General features: G+C 49.2%; 1 protein-coding gene across 1 annotated transcript; it reads left to right on the top strand.

Moving 5' to 3' along the window:
- Window positions 1–1,747: 1,747 nt before the first annotated feature.
- Window positions 1,748–6,676, top strand: LOC125524550. The gene is made up of 3 exons (XM_048689589.1): window positions 1,748–2,406; window positions 3,380–3,567; window positions 5,751–6,676. Exons 1-3 carry the CDS (start codon window positions 1,803–1,805, stop codon window positions 6,261–6,263), a joined length of 1,305 nt encoding a protein of 434 aa, XP_048545546.1. The 5' UTR covers window positions 1,748–1,802; the 3' UTR covers window positions 6,264–6,676.
- The last annotated feature ends 8,380 nt before the right edge of the window (window positions 6,677–15,056 follow it).

Here is a 15,056-nt window from a genome sequence, read left to right as displayed (position 1 = left end):
CTCGCCCAATCACTCTGGTAAGTCTTCAAGGTAGACTCCCAAACCTTCACAGACTTCGTTCACCGGCAATCCACAATGTCTCTTGGATGCTCAGAACGCGACGCCTAACCGGCTGGAGGATGCACAGTCCTCAAGTGTAATAAGTCTTCAGATCACACAGACAAGAAGACTTAAGTGATGCCCAATTTTCTCTGGCTCTGGGTGGTTAGGGCTTTATCCTCGCAAGGAATTCTCTCTCAAAGGCTTCAAGGTGGGTTGCTCTCAAACAACAAAAGCCGTACTCTCAATCTGAGCAGCCAACCGTTTATGGTTGTGGGGGTGGGCTATTTATAGCCACTTGGCAACCCGACCTGATTTGTCCAAAATGACCCTGGGTCACTAAGGAACTGACACGTGTTCCAACGGTCAGATTTCAAACTCACACGGCAACTTTACTTGGGCTACAAGTAAAGCTGACTTGTCCGACTCTGGACAAGATTCGCTCTCATAGTCTTCACTCGAAGACATAGGTGTTTTTGGTTAGGCATCACTTCAGTCATTCTGACTGGTTCTCTTGGAACCCACTTAACAGTACAGTGGTTCCTATGACTCAACACAAAAGAAAAAGAACTACGAAAGATCTAAGTCTTCGAGCTCCATAGGCTTCATGTGGTGTCTTCTCTTGTCATAGTCTTCAATGTGAATATCTTCATATACCACCTTTGACTTCAATGTCTTCATACATTTTTAGGGGTCATCTCTGATAGGAAAACCGAATCAATGAGGGACTTTTACTTGTGTTATCCTGCAATTCTCACAAACACATTAGTTCCTTAACTAGGTTTGTCGTCAATACTCCAAAACCAATTAGGGGTGGCACTAGATGCACTTACACATGGCGTGAGAAAAAAAAGCCCGCGGACCAAGGCAAATGACAAAGGTAGCGCTTTGATCCATTGCACCATCTATTATGAGACATTTGCATTCAAATTATATGTCATGTATTGCAAGACGGAGGGAGTATGGACAAAGGGCCATTTGATTTTGTCATATGTCTTTTCGAAGTCCACCTTTTTGCCGAGATTTTCAAAGTCCACTTTGAAAAGCATCACTCTGTTTTTTTTAGTATGAATTGTATTCAAGGCCTCATGTAAAATCAACACCCCCTCCATGATATATCTATCTTTAATAAAGACAGTTTAAACATGATACCTCAAAAATTATACGACCTCACTAAGTCTATTCATAAGAGTCTTAATGAAGATTTTAAATCTAACATTTAGCAAACAAATAGGCCTAAATTTTTGAATTTGTTTGACACCTTTAGTCTTAGGGATAAGGGTAATAATCTCATAGTTAAGTCTGGCAAGATTCATATTGTTCTTATGTAAAGGACCCTGATAAGTGCGACACGTGTGGCACGAACACATAACAATTTTAAACATTTTTATGACTAGTTTAGTGGTGCGAGAATGACAACTTTAGTTATCAAATAGTATTACTTTCACATCTCACTTATTAAGTTTCAGAACCTCTATGCATAAATAACGACACTACTACCAACCTGTATGACAAGTTATGATTTTCAATGTTCACCCGCAAAATAATCATTCCGAAAAATTCCAAGCTTCAGACGGAGCCTCGCCAGGGTTGTTGATGCCAGAATCTACCACTGAATACACAGACGTGATCATCCCCGTCGCTTGCTGATCGGACGGCCCCAAACACACACTGATCTACAACTCCAGAATCTACCCACTCCCAGAGCTCAGCATCGATCCCCCTCCCCCCACCCTCTTCCCACGCGCGCACCGCACCACAGCATGTCGTGGCTCACGCGCTCCATCGCGGCCACGCTCTCCGGCGAGCCCGACCCCGACTCCGACGCCTCCGAATCCGAGGCCTCCTCCGCCGGCAGGCCGGCCGCGGAGGGGTCCTCGCCGCGCGATCCCGAGGACGAGGAGCCCGAGGAGCCCATCACCCCGAGCCGCGGCGTCAAGGACGACATCTCCGAGCTCACCGAGACCCTCACCCGCCGCCTGTGGGGCGTGGCGTCCTTCCTCGCCCCACCGCCGCCCCCGCCGGAGCCGGAGTCCTCGTCCCCGCGCGCCGCGCCCGCGGAGGCGGACGACGGAGAGGGGGGCGATGTGGACGTGGACGGGGACGGGATCGCGGGGATCCGGAGCGATCTGGCGGAGATCGGGGGCAGGGTGAGGAGCGGCATCTCCATGCTGCAGAGCAACCTGGCCGTGGCGGAGATCTCCAAGATCGCGTCCTCGCTCCTGCCGTTCGGGGAGGAGGAGCCCGACGAAGGGGAGCCCGTCGCCGGCGGGACCGAGGAGGTGCTGGTCTTCGTGAAGCACATCTCGACGCGGCCTGAGACGTGGCTCGATTTCCCCCTCTTCATCAGCGATCGTTATGCAGACGGTAAGATTCAGTGCCGAACTGCCGATTCAGATAATGCGTAACTTAATAATTTGGTGCACCGGAATGAAATGGGTGGACGTTGTGGTCTCAGTTTCAGTGCGGAACTGCCGATTAATGAAGAAAGTAGATGCTGGAGGTAGTGTTAGAACTTTCCTGCAAAGATCTCAAGCATGCTCGTCCTGAATTAGTTGATATGCGCACCTTAGAGTCCCGAAACTCCTTTCTCGACTGGTTTAGTTCTATGTAGTTTGTTGAATAGATTGAAGTCCCCACGTCGCACTCTGGAATGCCATTGCACTTCCTTTGAAAGCTACCTACATCGGTTATCACTTATCAGTTCATTGATGCTAGCCTATTTTGTTCTACATTGCTTGTACACCTGCTTGGTACCAACTATACTTTTGGAATCTTGATGTTGTGGTTCTGTCCATCTAGCGATGCATTTTCGCATATTCATGATTTTTCCGTTGTCATGCTATCAATTTGATTAACTAAATCAGGTCAATGTCTTAACTCTTAAGCACCATAACTTGTTTAATATGAATGTAAATATGTAATACCACGCTCCATCGGTTTTATAGCTTTCCACAGCAGTCATGAATGCTTCATATCTTTTTAGAGGTTGCGCATTATGTAGCTATGCACAGGAAATCATGTAAATATCACAGAATTGATTTCAAGCAGCGTTCCCCTATTGCTGCAGAATGCATCACTTTAGGATACATAGGTAATAGGTATCTCCATTTCAGCTTGACGTGATATTGAGCTAACATTTAGTTCTGGAATAAATAGTTCACCCTATTTATGCATACCCTCTCTACGCCTTTTAGTCCTGAATTGGTTTCCTGATGCTTTGTTGGCCTCTAGTTGCATCATATAACTCATGCTTGTCTCTCTCAAATAGAATCATGTTATGTGTAGTAGACCTCACTGATTACCTTAAATCTCTTACACAGTTTCTCTTGATCTTTAGATTTTGAACTGTCGAATGCTCAGTATGTGCATGCACTATCCATGGAACACCTTGTGCCAAGCTTATCAGATTTAAAGGTTCAGATTTGCTCCACTGATATGAGTGAAGCATGTTTCTGGAAGATATATTTTGTGCTTCTGCACTCAAAACTGAACAAACAAGATGCCGAACTTCTTTCAACACCACAGGTAGTTTCCTGCATTACTCACAGTATTTATCATGTTTTTGGCACATTGTTTTTAATTTATTATGGCTTTTGTGCTATGTATGTTGTAATGAATGGAGTGCTTCTTACAGAATTAATGGGACATTTAGCAACTCCAGGCTATATGCCTATATAAGGCTATAACTATAGGCTATAGCACCACAAGCTCTTTGTAGTCAAGAAATTTATTATCTTGAGAACTATTTGGTCCCTTTACAGGTGATATATGATTTGATATGCTATATTTAGTTATTTAGTACGCACATGTAAAGAACTGAATCTTCGATCCTGGAACTGGGTGATCTGTGGTAGAAATGTGACCCTTAGGCTATGTTTAGTTTGGGAACAAAATGGAATGGGATGTCATGGTTCCATTCCACTGGAACGGCTTGGTTCCGTTCCTGTGTTTGGTTCGGAACTTCGGATAATTAGGTGAACGGAAGGGTTGCATTTCAGTGTTTGGTTGGGGAGATGAAATAAAACGAATTCGGTTCAGGTCGCCTCTTGTATAGAAATGGTGAGATTACCTCTGCATATGTGCAATAGAAATGGTGAGATTACCTCTTTTATCTACAAATTATTCGAACTGAGCAAAAATTTCAATTGTATTTCAGTATAGAACCATCAGTTGCAGCAAATAGCGATATCAAACGATCCGACTAAGTAGGATCACACCACAACCACACAACATCAGTAGCTGCATCCATAAATAACTGACATGTGGTACACACTTAAGAGTTCATAGTTCAGAGTTCAGACTCCCGCATGCACCAACACTTCAGAGTTCAGACTTGACATTACCACACATGCACTTGCTGATTGCAGTTTACAACCAGTAGCAATATATTCTCTCTTGCTTGCATTTCTGTACTCTCTCGAGAAAAAGCTAGCTAGCTGAAAAGGCTAGCCAAGAAGATGAAGCTCTCAAGCGAGAAAGAAAAAGGTTGGCGTGAGTAGATCGATTCGGCTCAATCCTAGAGAACCTGGGGTACCTGAGGTAGAGAACACCATGCCAAGCAGAAGCACCTTGAACAGCGCGGCGTACAGCACCTGGGTGGTCAGCACGCAAACCACGGCGAACACCCCCATGGCACGTGGGTCTGCGTTGGCTTCCTTGCCGGCTTGCTCTTGGCCAAATCGGACGCCACCCAGCAGCCAACGGCTACCCCTCCCGCCACACTGCCTCTCTTCCTCGGTAGCCGCCGCCACTGATTTTCCATGGCTGCTAGCCCAACGCCACTGGTCGCATTCTCACTGGAAGCACCGCTGCTCTTTCCATCTGACCATCTCCGCTGCCACCATAGACGATGGGATATGATTGGGTGTGGTGAGAGGGCATGGACGGTGAGTCGAGAGGGGTGGAACTGTGTCTAAGGAGTATATTCTCTTTTGAGGAATGTGTGTTCTGGTTCCTTTTCAAACTAAACCCAACAATATGTGCTATGTGTAGGATGAACCCATTACATTCTACCCTATGCCTAAAACCAAACACACCCTTAATGCACAACTTATATTAACAGTTTCAGACTGCAAATAGGATGAATTATGTTTGCTTAAATTGATTAAATCGTTTCGCTTCAAGTGGCCTATCCGTCCCAAACAAATTGGGCTAGGCTAGAGTTGAAACCCATAAGATCTTGAAACCAAGTCATGGTTCTGGCACGTGGATAGCTAACTTCCACACACCCCTGTCCATGGCTAGTTCTTTGGTGATATTCCGGTCCTTCAGATCTCTCTTCCTGGACTCCTCCCATGCCAAGTTTGTTCTACCCCAACCTCTCTTGACATTATCAGCATGCTTTAACCATCGCTATGCACTGGCACTTCTGGAGGCCTGCGTTGTATGGCCACACCATCTCAGATGATGTTGGACAAGCTTTTCTTCAAACAGTGCGCCCCCAACTCTATCACGTATTTCATCATTCCGGACCCGATCTTTTCCTGTGTGGCCACATATCCATCTCAACCGGGAGGTATGCTAAGATGCACTTCAAGTTGTGACAGCATAGAATCAAGAAAGGGTGGCATTTACTTAATTGTTGCTTCAAACTTGATCAAGTGTTTTTATTTTTCAATGCACACTACCAGAGTGATTTTCTCCTTAGGTCTCATTTATTTTCTGTTCCAAATTATTTCCACATTTTAATTTCCCCTTTTCCCATGCAGATCCTAGAAGCAAGGGAGGAGCTGCTGCAAAGCTTACAGGCTAAGAATAAGCGAGGATCTGAAACTACCGGAGAATCATCAGAGAATGCGAATGAATCCTCTGCCCCAGCTGAAGAGAAGGTGATAGAACCTTCAATCATCCAAGACAAAGAAGTCTCCATATCAGAGGTCCGTTCGTTTGAAGAACCCACCTCCGACATCACGCCAGAAATCGAGGCCGAGAAGTTCCCAGTGTCAACCACCGAAGTGGAAATCATCGACAAGTCAGTGATCGAAGAAGAGCTGTTGTCAGTGAAAGATAAAATCAGGGCCCCACTCGTCCAGTCCAGACTCCACGCCGACACCGATGAAGACGAAGTGGACGAATGGCCTGACGATGACTCAACCGAGGAGCCCGAGGCGGTAGCGGCAGCAAGCAACAGGGCTTCGCTGGGGCGGGAGGAGGACGTGTCGTTCAGCGACCTGGAAGACGACGACGACGACGATGACGGCAATAAAGGGTCGGGCAAGTAGCTAAGATAATTTCTAGGTCCGGTCCCGGCACAATCATCCGAGCCTCCATTGGAGCAGTCCCACAAGCACACGCTCGCTGGCTTCACTCAAGGGACTACAGAAGGCAGCGGTGGATGATTACGCGGTCATTATTAGTCTCCCTCTTGAGAGGCGATGATGATGGATCGTGGAAGCTGGCTGGCTAGCTGGGCCTCCCTCGACTGGCCTGAATTAGAAGAGAAGCACAAAACCAATAATGATGGCAAGTAAGTACGTACATCTGTATCGTTTGGCCTGTTTCTGTACATAGAGCCCCCTGGTGCGGGGCTGCATCCTGTATGAACCAACCTGGCAACGTACCACTCTGTCCGTCCATCTGTGTGGGCATAATGGTGCAGGTGCGCGCACTCAATAAATCGCTCGATTAGCTGAAAGCACTTCGGTTTGGGTTCGTCGTACTTGAGATCCACCAAATGTCTTTGCTTGATTTCTGGTATGAGTTGCCCTGGGCGCAGACCTGCTTAAAAAGTTTTACGCACTTGTGGTAGTACATGCTGTCATGGAGTGAGCATGAGGGGGAAATGATGAGCAGCTAACTTGTGTGAATCATGCGTCCAGCTTCTTCGAACTACAGTATATAGTGAGGTTGCTGGTACACGCATGATGGCACGCACGAACACCCAAGTAATTCTTGCGTAGATTCTTTGGGCCGGTTGGCGTGTGGGCATGCATCTCGCGGCCGGCACGCGAAGTGATACGTAATCGACCACGTCGTATGTGATCACCGGCGCGTCTCACTGGACCGCCGTAGCGAGCAGTGGGCTACTCCTGCACCCGACGACGGCGACGGTGCGCGCATCCAATCGGCGGGGCACCTACACGGACGGCGCCAGCACGTGAGCTCGTACGACGCCGCGCCTCCCAAACGAACAAGAAAGGGGGCGCTTCCCCTCGCACGTACTCCCTCCATTTTAGGCCCTTTTTGGTTTTAAATAAGTCACCAACTTATAAGTCAAAAAGTGCAAAAAGTGAGTTATTTTGTCAACAGACCCAACTTATAAGGGAAACGTTAGGTTTCAGCCGGTGGATCGCAGCGAGCATCCACCGTCTTCTTCTTGCGACACGTGTCTTGTATGGGTTCGTCTAGTACTATTTTCTAGATGTTCCGTGTGACACGTGTGGCGTGTGTGGCTGGCGAAGAAACCAAAAGGTTTTCTGCAACAATATCTGTGTTGCAAGAATTTCTTTCGCAACAACTTCCATGTTGCAAAAAAGTGAAAACAAAAAAATGCAACGTCACTAGCGGATTTTATTACAAAAAATTATGTAACAACATACATGTTGCAGAAGTCATTTTCGCAACATCATCTATGTTGCAAAAAAAAAGTGAAGGCGTATTTATTTTTTGCAACACAATCTCTATTGCAAATGTTTTTTCGCAACACGAGCTCTGCTGCAAAAAAAGAAATTGAAACACAACCTTTGTTGCAATGGTGAAGAAGGACCAGGTCGTTGGATTGTGCCGGATCTGACGGCTGCTGAGGTGGCAGATCTTTTTAAAAGATCCACCGACCGACGCCTGGTGCGGCCCAATTTATAAGTCACCTATAAGTCATAAGTTGCTCCATCCCAACTTAAAACTTATAAGTCACCCCCTTTTACGTGGGTCCCATCATCTTTACATTAAAAAACAAGATGAGAAGATGTGGTCAGGTGACTTATAAGTCAGATGACATCCAAACAGACGTGACTTATAAGTCACTAATTTTAAGTCACCTGACTTATAAGTCAGGTGACTTATTGAAACCAAACAAGCCCTTAAACTATAGTGCGCCCGCGCTTTTCCAGGTTTAAATTTGATCATAAATTTAACCAACGAGATCAATTATAACGGGAGCAAAAATTATATAATTGAAAAGTTTCTTTTGAATACAAATTCATTGATATAACTTTTGATTTCGCCGCAATCGGTCTCATTGGTTAAATTTATGGTCAAAGTTAAAGCATGAAAACCGAGGACGCTCTATATTTTGAAATAGAGGGAGTACCATGTAGTGCCCGTACGATACGTGCCGCGGGCTAGTCGCTCGCACCAGAGCCTCGTACCGCCTGCACGGACAGACGGCGGGCGCGACTAGGCGAGCTCGCACCACGCCGCGCCGGCCGAACCAAGAAGAAAGGGAGCGCTCCCCCCTCGCGCGCGGCGGCATGGCATGGCCATGGCATGTCACGTACCCGCGCCGTGCGCCAAGGTGACACGGGCAAGTGCAACCCTGGGGATCGGCCGGATGGTATCGGTGGCGGGCCCTTGCCTCGCGGAGACATGTGCAAGGGGACTGCAGCTGCGGAGCGATGTTTTATCCGCCGATGCCGACGTTGCCGGCGTCCCCGGTGGACTCGCTGCTCGCTAGATCGACCCCGAGAGCGACTGACTGACGGGGAGGGAGAGGTCTCTTTCCTCTCCTCGCAACGTGCGCTGTCTCCCGCACCCGGCGCCCACGACCGCGACCGCCACCCGTACCACATGAAGTATCCTCCAGACACAAACAAAACTCATTTCCAAACAAAACATGCGTGCAACGACACTCCACCCGTGGGCGTGATTCTTCTCCCTCGGTTCAGCATCGGCACGATCAGCAGCAAAGAGTTCGTGCTGAACGCGGATACAGAGAAAAAAAGAGCTTCAGACCAGAGGCGGAGGACGAAATTTTTTTAAGGTACGGCAAAGTCTTAAGAATATATTTTTTATGCAAATCAAAAGATTCAACACACATTACAAACAAAAAACCAAATACAATGAAAATGTAGTCATGTTTCAATAGGAAAACAACCTTAAACGTACCAATAATGAAGCTTTCAATGCCGCCTAGAAGACCCAGGCAATGGCAATGCCCTACCCTCATTCTAAAAATCTTCCTCGATTTTACTAAGATCAATACTTTTGAAGATCTCTCACTCAATATAACAAATCGTTAAGTCATTAAGCCAACCATCTGTCATATTGCTGCGCAATTCAATCTTGATGATTTTCATTGATGAGAAGGCCCTTTCGATTGTTGTCGTCGCTACCGGTAGTAGCAATGCCAACTCCATGAGGCGATACACAGTAGGAAACATGACATGCCTTTGAAGTTCGACCATCATTTTAGCTAGGTTTGCAATATCATGACAATATCTAAAGTCTTCAATTCTTCTCGTATCGATAATGAATAGATCAAGGTTATCTTCTATATGTTCACGCTCGTAATTAGAGAAATCATCATGATAAATCTCTGTGAGCCTAGCAAGCTTATTCAGGTTGAACCTAGAAAATGAGTTTCTTAGGTCAAGACAAGAGAAGATCTGGACCAGGTCTGAAGATACCTCATCAAAACGATGATCAAACTCTGTGGTGATGGAATCTATAGCAGCATAGAAGGTGTCCACACGAAAAAAAGATCAGCCATGACAAGGTCTTTTTGAATTGTCCCAGAAGTCATTTTGGCATTTTTAGGACGTAGCCCATCAAATGCAACCTTGCTGTCATCACTGGAGCTTGCTGCCGCCGCCGTTTAAGCCCCGAGCACGTCGTCACGCTCGTAATTAGAGAAATCATCATGATAAATCTCTGTGAGCCTAGCAAGCTTATTCAGGTTGAACCTAGAAAATGAGTTTCTTAGGTCAAGACAAGAGAAGATCTGGACCAGGTCTGAAGATACCTCATCAAAACGATGATCAAACTCTGTGGTGATGGAATCTATAGCAGCATAGAAGGTGTCCACACGAAAAAAAAGATCAGCCATGACAAGGTCTTTTTGAATTGTCCCAGAAGTCATTTTGGCATTTTTAGGACGTAGCCCATCAAATGCAACCTTGCTGTCATCACTGGAGCTTGCTGCCGCCGCCGTTTAAGCCCCGAGCACGTCGGTGTCGTAGGCTATCCCGTCGCCAGTTGCCCGCCCGGATCACGACCTGACCAGCCACCATCGCTGCGCTAGGGTTCGTCACTTGCGCGTGCGTGTGGGTTGGCGCTCAATGGAATCGACGAGCTCGACCGCTTCCTGTTTGTGCCAGCAGGCCCAACTCGTACGTTCTTGTGTTTGCCGGCCCAACTCGTGTGTATGGCGTGCCTGTGTGCCAGCGGCCTTTTTCTCGCTGCACTAGAATGAGGGAACGAGACAATCAACAATACATGCGTACGTATACATTTGTTTATGCCTAGAATCAAGGTATGGCAGCTGCCATATCTTGCCCACCGGGGGCCTCCGCCAATGCTTCAGACTGTGACTGGTGGCTACGTACGCTCGGTGAGTTGGAACGTCTGCAGCCAGACCATGGAACTTCCAGTCGACAGAGGACCAAGGTAAGTACTGCAGGAACTGGGCCACAAGGCAACCGAGAGCTGTTCCAACGCGCCGACTCAAATGAACGATGTCTTCATCCGCTTTTTGTCCGTTTGAATCGGCCGTTCGTCTTGTTTAACATTTAAGTCGGCAGTGCGCACAACGCCCGCGATCCATTTTATCTTCGCGCACAAATTTGAAAAAGGCCCGCGGCCGTAGATTATGACATCGGTCATGCTGTCGCCCAAAGTTCATGCCGGCATCATGCCAGCGGCCGGCATACAATGCCAGATTCAAAAAAATACCACATAGTTTATGCTGACGCACTTGTCAGTGGCCGGCACACATGCCAGCGCATAAAAAAGGGGCGGGAGTTCGACCACGCCATCGCGACCGTGGTCATATGCCAACACACTTGTCGGCATACAAAAAAGGATGGCGCTCACCTTCAGAGATCACTCGTCGTCGAACTTGAGCATGTCGGCCTGCATCTTCTCGAACCACGGCCTCTTCCTTGGCGACACGGTGTTGAGATCCACCTTCATGATCTCCACCTCCGTCATCATGCTAGTCAGAGCCACTTCTTTCGCCTTGGTCTTGGCATTGGCGGCCTCGGTCTCTAGCATCTTGGTTTGCTTCTCCGCCTCCATCTCAAGTATCCTCGTGTGCTTCTTCGCCTCCATCTCAAGCCTCCTCCTTTGGATCTTCATGAAGGCATTCATTTGTTCTTCCTTCTCTTGCCAGCACTTCTCCTTCCTTGAGTCCTTCTTGGTCATCATGCCCTCCACGGTTGTGATCAAGGCGGTTGATGCCGCATCCCGCTTGCCCTTCTTCTTGAAGTTGGTCTTCCCCTGCGGCCGTGCCTTCTCGCCCTTCATAACCTCCTCCACGTCTTTCTTCCACTCACGCGCCATGAGGGCGACATATTGTGCATTGAACTTCTCCTCGTCTTTGATGACCCTTCAACAATGGGAGAGGTTGAAGGACTTGCCTTCGTGTTGGACCTTGAATGCCTCCAAAGCTTGGAATGTCTACAAATGAATTGCATGCAACCATATTGACAAATGGATATGGAAATGGACATGCAAGTATAAATGAAATGACACAAAGAGGGGCGCTTGAATGCATACCATGTCTTGCATACGGATGCTGCTCACAGAGCGTGCCTTGATGCTCTCAAAAGTGGCATAAAACTTGTTGCACTCTTATTGGATCACCTTCCATCACTTCGAAATGGATACACATCCGCGCGTGCTTTGCATTTGGTACGGCGGAAACTTCTTGCGTTCATGGAACTCACGATGGACACGAGTCCAAAAGGTTGATGCCTTTTGTTCGGCGCCGACCTTGGGGTCTTGCCCAATGTCCCTCCAACACTCACAAAGGAGCTTGCTCGGCCGTCGTGTATGCCTTCGTCCACCTGCTCTTGCGCTTCGGCTTCATCCCGGCGGCTTGGTTGGCGAGCTCGTCCTTAAACAAAGGCTCCCAGTAGATGTCCAACTTATCCTCTTCCTTGAAGTCGTAGTCCTCCGAAAACTCGTGGTCGAGCGGAAAGCCGTCCAGGTCCCGGCCGACCTGATCTTGCATGAAGACGTCCTGCATGCCAGCTTGATCAAAGGTCGACGGCGTGAACGGCCCTCGGCCGTCCTGACTTTGTGTCTCATCGGGATTGTAGCCAGCCGCGGCGGCACCGCCAGCGGACGCCGTACCACCGTCGAAGATGATGCTCTCCATGAAACAGTTAGCCATCTCGTCGTCGCCGGCCGCCGGCATTCTATCGAATAGGTTGCGGGCTCCGGGGAGCATGACGGCTGGCATCTCCCGCGTGCGTTTCCTCGCCCCACCGGATGACGAGCCACCGGCTATCAGTGTGGCGTTCAGGTCGATTGGCGTGGGTGTGGAAGGTGCCACCACGCTCACCTCCGACGAGCATTCCCCGGAGAGTCGGGAGGCTTGCAGGTAGATATGGAAACCGGGAATCGGGTGAGTCGTCAACACACGGGGCGACTCTAGTAGCACCATCCGAGGAAACGCAGACGACCCGGTACTGGCCATGGCCACGGCGGCGTTGATGAGCCCGTGCTGACCTGGGTTTAACCCTAGGTAGATCAGCGCCTCCGTTGTTGCCGCCGCGACGTGGGCGTTGGTGTCCTCCTGCTGCGCGGCGGCGGCGAAGGCGGACACGGCCGGTGCTTTGTCCTTTGCGTCCATCGCGTGCCTCTGGCCCTTTCTCTTCGCTGACTCCCTGACTCGCTCCTCGGCCGTCAGCTTCTTCACGGGGGACACGGGGCTTGCCTTTGCAACGACACTCAGCAGCAAATAGCCCGTGTCCGCGATGATACAGAGAATAAAGAGCTTCAGACTGTGACTTGGGTAGCTAGGTACTACTCCCTTCATTCGGAATTACTTGCCATCAAAATGAATGTATTTAGAACTAAAATACATCTAGATACATCCATTTCAATGACGAGTATTTCCGAACGGAGGGAGTACGTACGATGAGTTGGAATGTCTGCAGCCGGATCATGAAACTTCCAGCGTCACGAGGATCAAGGTAAGTACTCCCTCCGCCACGAATTACTTGTTGCAGAAACAGATATAAATGGATTTAAAACATTTTTTTGGAAAAGGAGGTTAAGGCCCTTGGCCTCTGCATCAATCGATGCATACAATCATCTTTATTTATTATTCAACAAAGGTCTAATAAAAACATAACATCAAGCCACCACTCACACCTACAAAACTCGATAGTGTCTCTCACTTCCCATATCTAACCCTGGTGTCGTCGCCGATCCATTCAGATAACGTATCGGAACCAATAGCCGGTGCAGCAGACCTAAAGCGTACACCACCTGCATACATTCTAGACGCCGTCATCTTCATTGAAACACCGACCCATCTTCAGGAAAGAGATCCGCATCATCCTTGCCAGTCCGTCCATGCGTCGACGCCACCACGGCGACCAATGGCGCCACCGCCCCGCGCTCGTCCATCCAGACGCGAAGATTCTGGAAGATCTGTCATGCGTAGCACCTGCCGACCAGGCATGACATAGCGTAGCACCCGTCGGCCAGGCATGACTTGACATCTCCACCGAAAACTTCGTGCAAGACAAAGCCGCGCCACCTCTTGCCTCTGTCTTTTACGCTGCTTCACAAACAATGCTCCCAAGAGAGAAAACGACACCGTAGTAGCGCCATCGTCCGATCTGGAAGACCAGATCCTAGGGTTTCCCCCGAAGCAGTACGAGTGGATCGACAGTAGTTACGTGACGACGCCTTCATCAAGGTAATGACGCAGAACGCCGTCATCACCTGCCATTAGCTCGGTTTTCACCGGCAACTATGTCTTCCCGACTCGCAGCCGGAGCTAGATGATGGATCTCGAGATCAGACCATCCAGCGTCAGGCCGACCACCTCCGACGGAGGAGATGGCCACCATCGCCGGCTGCACCGGCCAGATCAGATCTGCCCGGAAGCGCCGCCGACCAGACCACCATGGCCTCCACGCCGTCGCTGTCGATCCGACACCCGATGGCGCGCCGACCGCAACCGCCGCCCTCCCCGGCATAGGGCCGCGCCGCGCTTGCAGCTGCTGCCGCCCGATAAAGGGCCGGCCGCAACCATCGCCGCCGCGCCGCAAAGATTGGATCGGCCCCCGAGCTCGCATCCTAGACGTCGCTGCCGCGCCGCGCACGCCGCCGCCAAGAGTTGCCGCCCGATGCCTCCTCGCGATCTGGCCGTCCCGCGCCGGCCGTGATGCTTGAAGGGTGGGGAAGCCCTGCCACCGCCCTGCCGGCCCGGCTTTGCCTGGCGGCACTGTGGACGGTGGCAAGGAGGGGGGAGGGATGGGTGGGGTCGAGTGGCGGCACGGGGTCAAGGGAAGACCTCAACCGATGCATACGAGCGGCCAGATCTCCTCTTGCGGAAATAGATAAAAATAGATGTATTTAGAACTAAAATACATCTAGATATATTCATTTTTTCGACAAGTAATTCAGAATGAAAGGAGTAATAAAGGAGGATGAACTGGACGACAAGGCAACTGACTGACGGATTGACAGAGAAGTGGTTAGTTAGTTTCTGATCCCAATTCGCCAGTTGGAAGATAAGGCAGGCAAGAACATGCAACGTCAGGGAACGGTCCAAGAAAACCTAGCACTGTGAGTTCCTATTCGCCTCCACATGGACTGCTCTCCAGGCCAAGCCCAGGGACAAACCCGGGGGTACACGTCCTTCTCGCCGATAGCGACACGGATCAAACAAATAAGCAAACAAACAAGCAACGAATGTGTCCCATGCCAGTGCACATGACAGGGCCAAACAAAGACAGCATGGAACCAGGTCCCCCGTACATTCATTCACTCATTCAACCGCCAGCCTCCATTTGTGAAGCTGCCACTTAATACAAGCTACTAGCCTACTATCATCCAGAAGATGCAAGCATATGCATAAGAATTACTACAAGGGAAAAAAGACAGAGGTGAAGAGC

The sequence above is a fragment of the Triticum urartu genome, chromosome 1 (assembly GCF_003073215.2).
Source record: "Triticum urartu cultivar G1812 chromosome 1, Tu2.1, whole genome shotgun sequence".
In the NCBI taxonomy this organism is placed as follows: domain Eukaryota; kingdom Viridiplantae; phylum Streptophyta; class Magnoliopsida; order Poales; family Poaceae; genus Triticum; species Triticum urartu.
The sequence above is the reverse complement of the archived record's forward strand: the minus strand, read 5'-3'. Positions and strand labels throughout refer to the sequence as shown.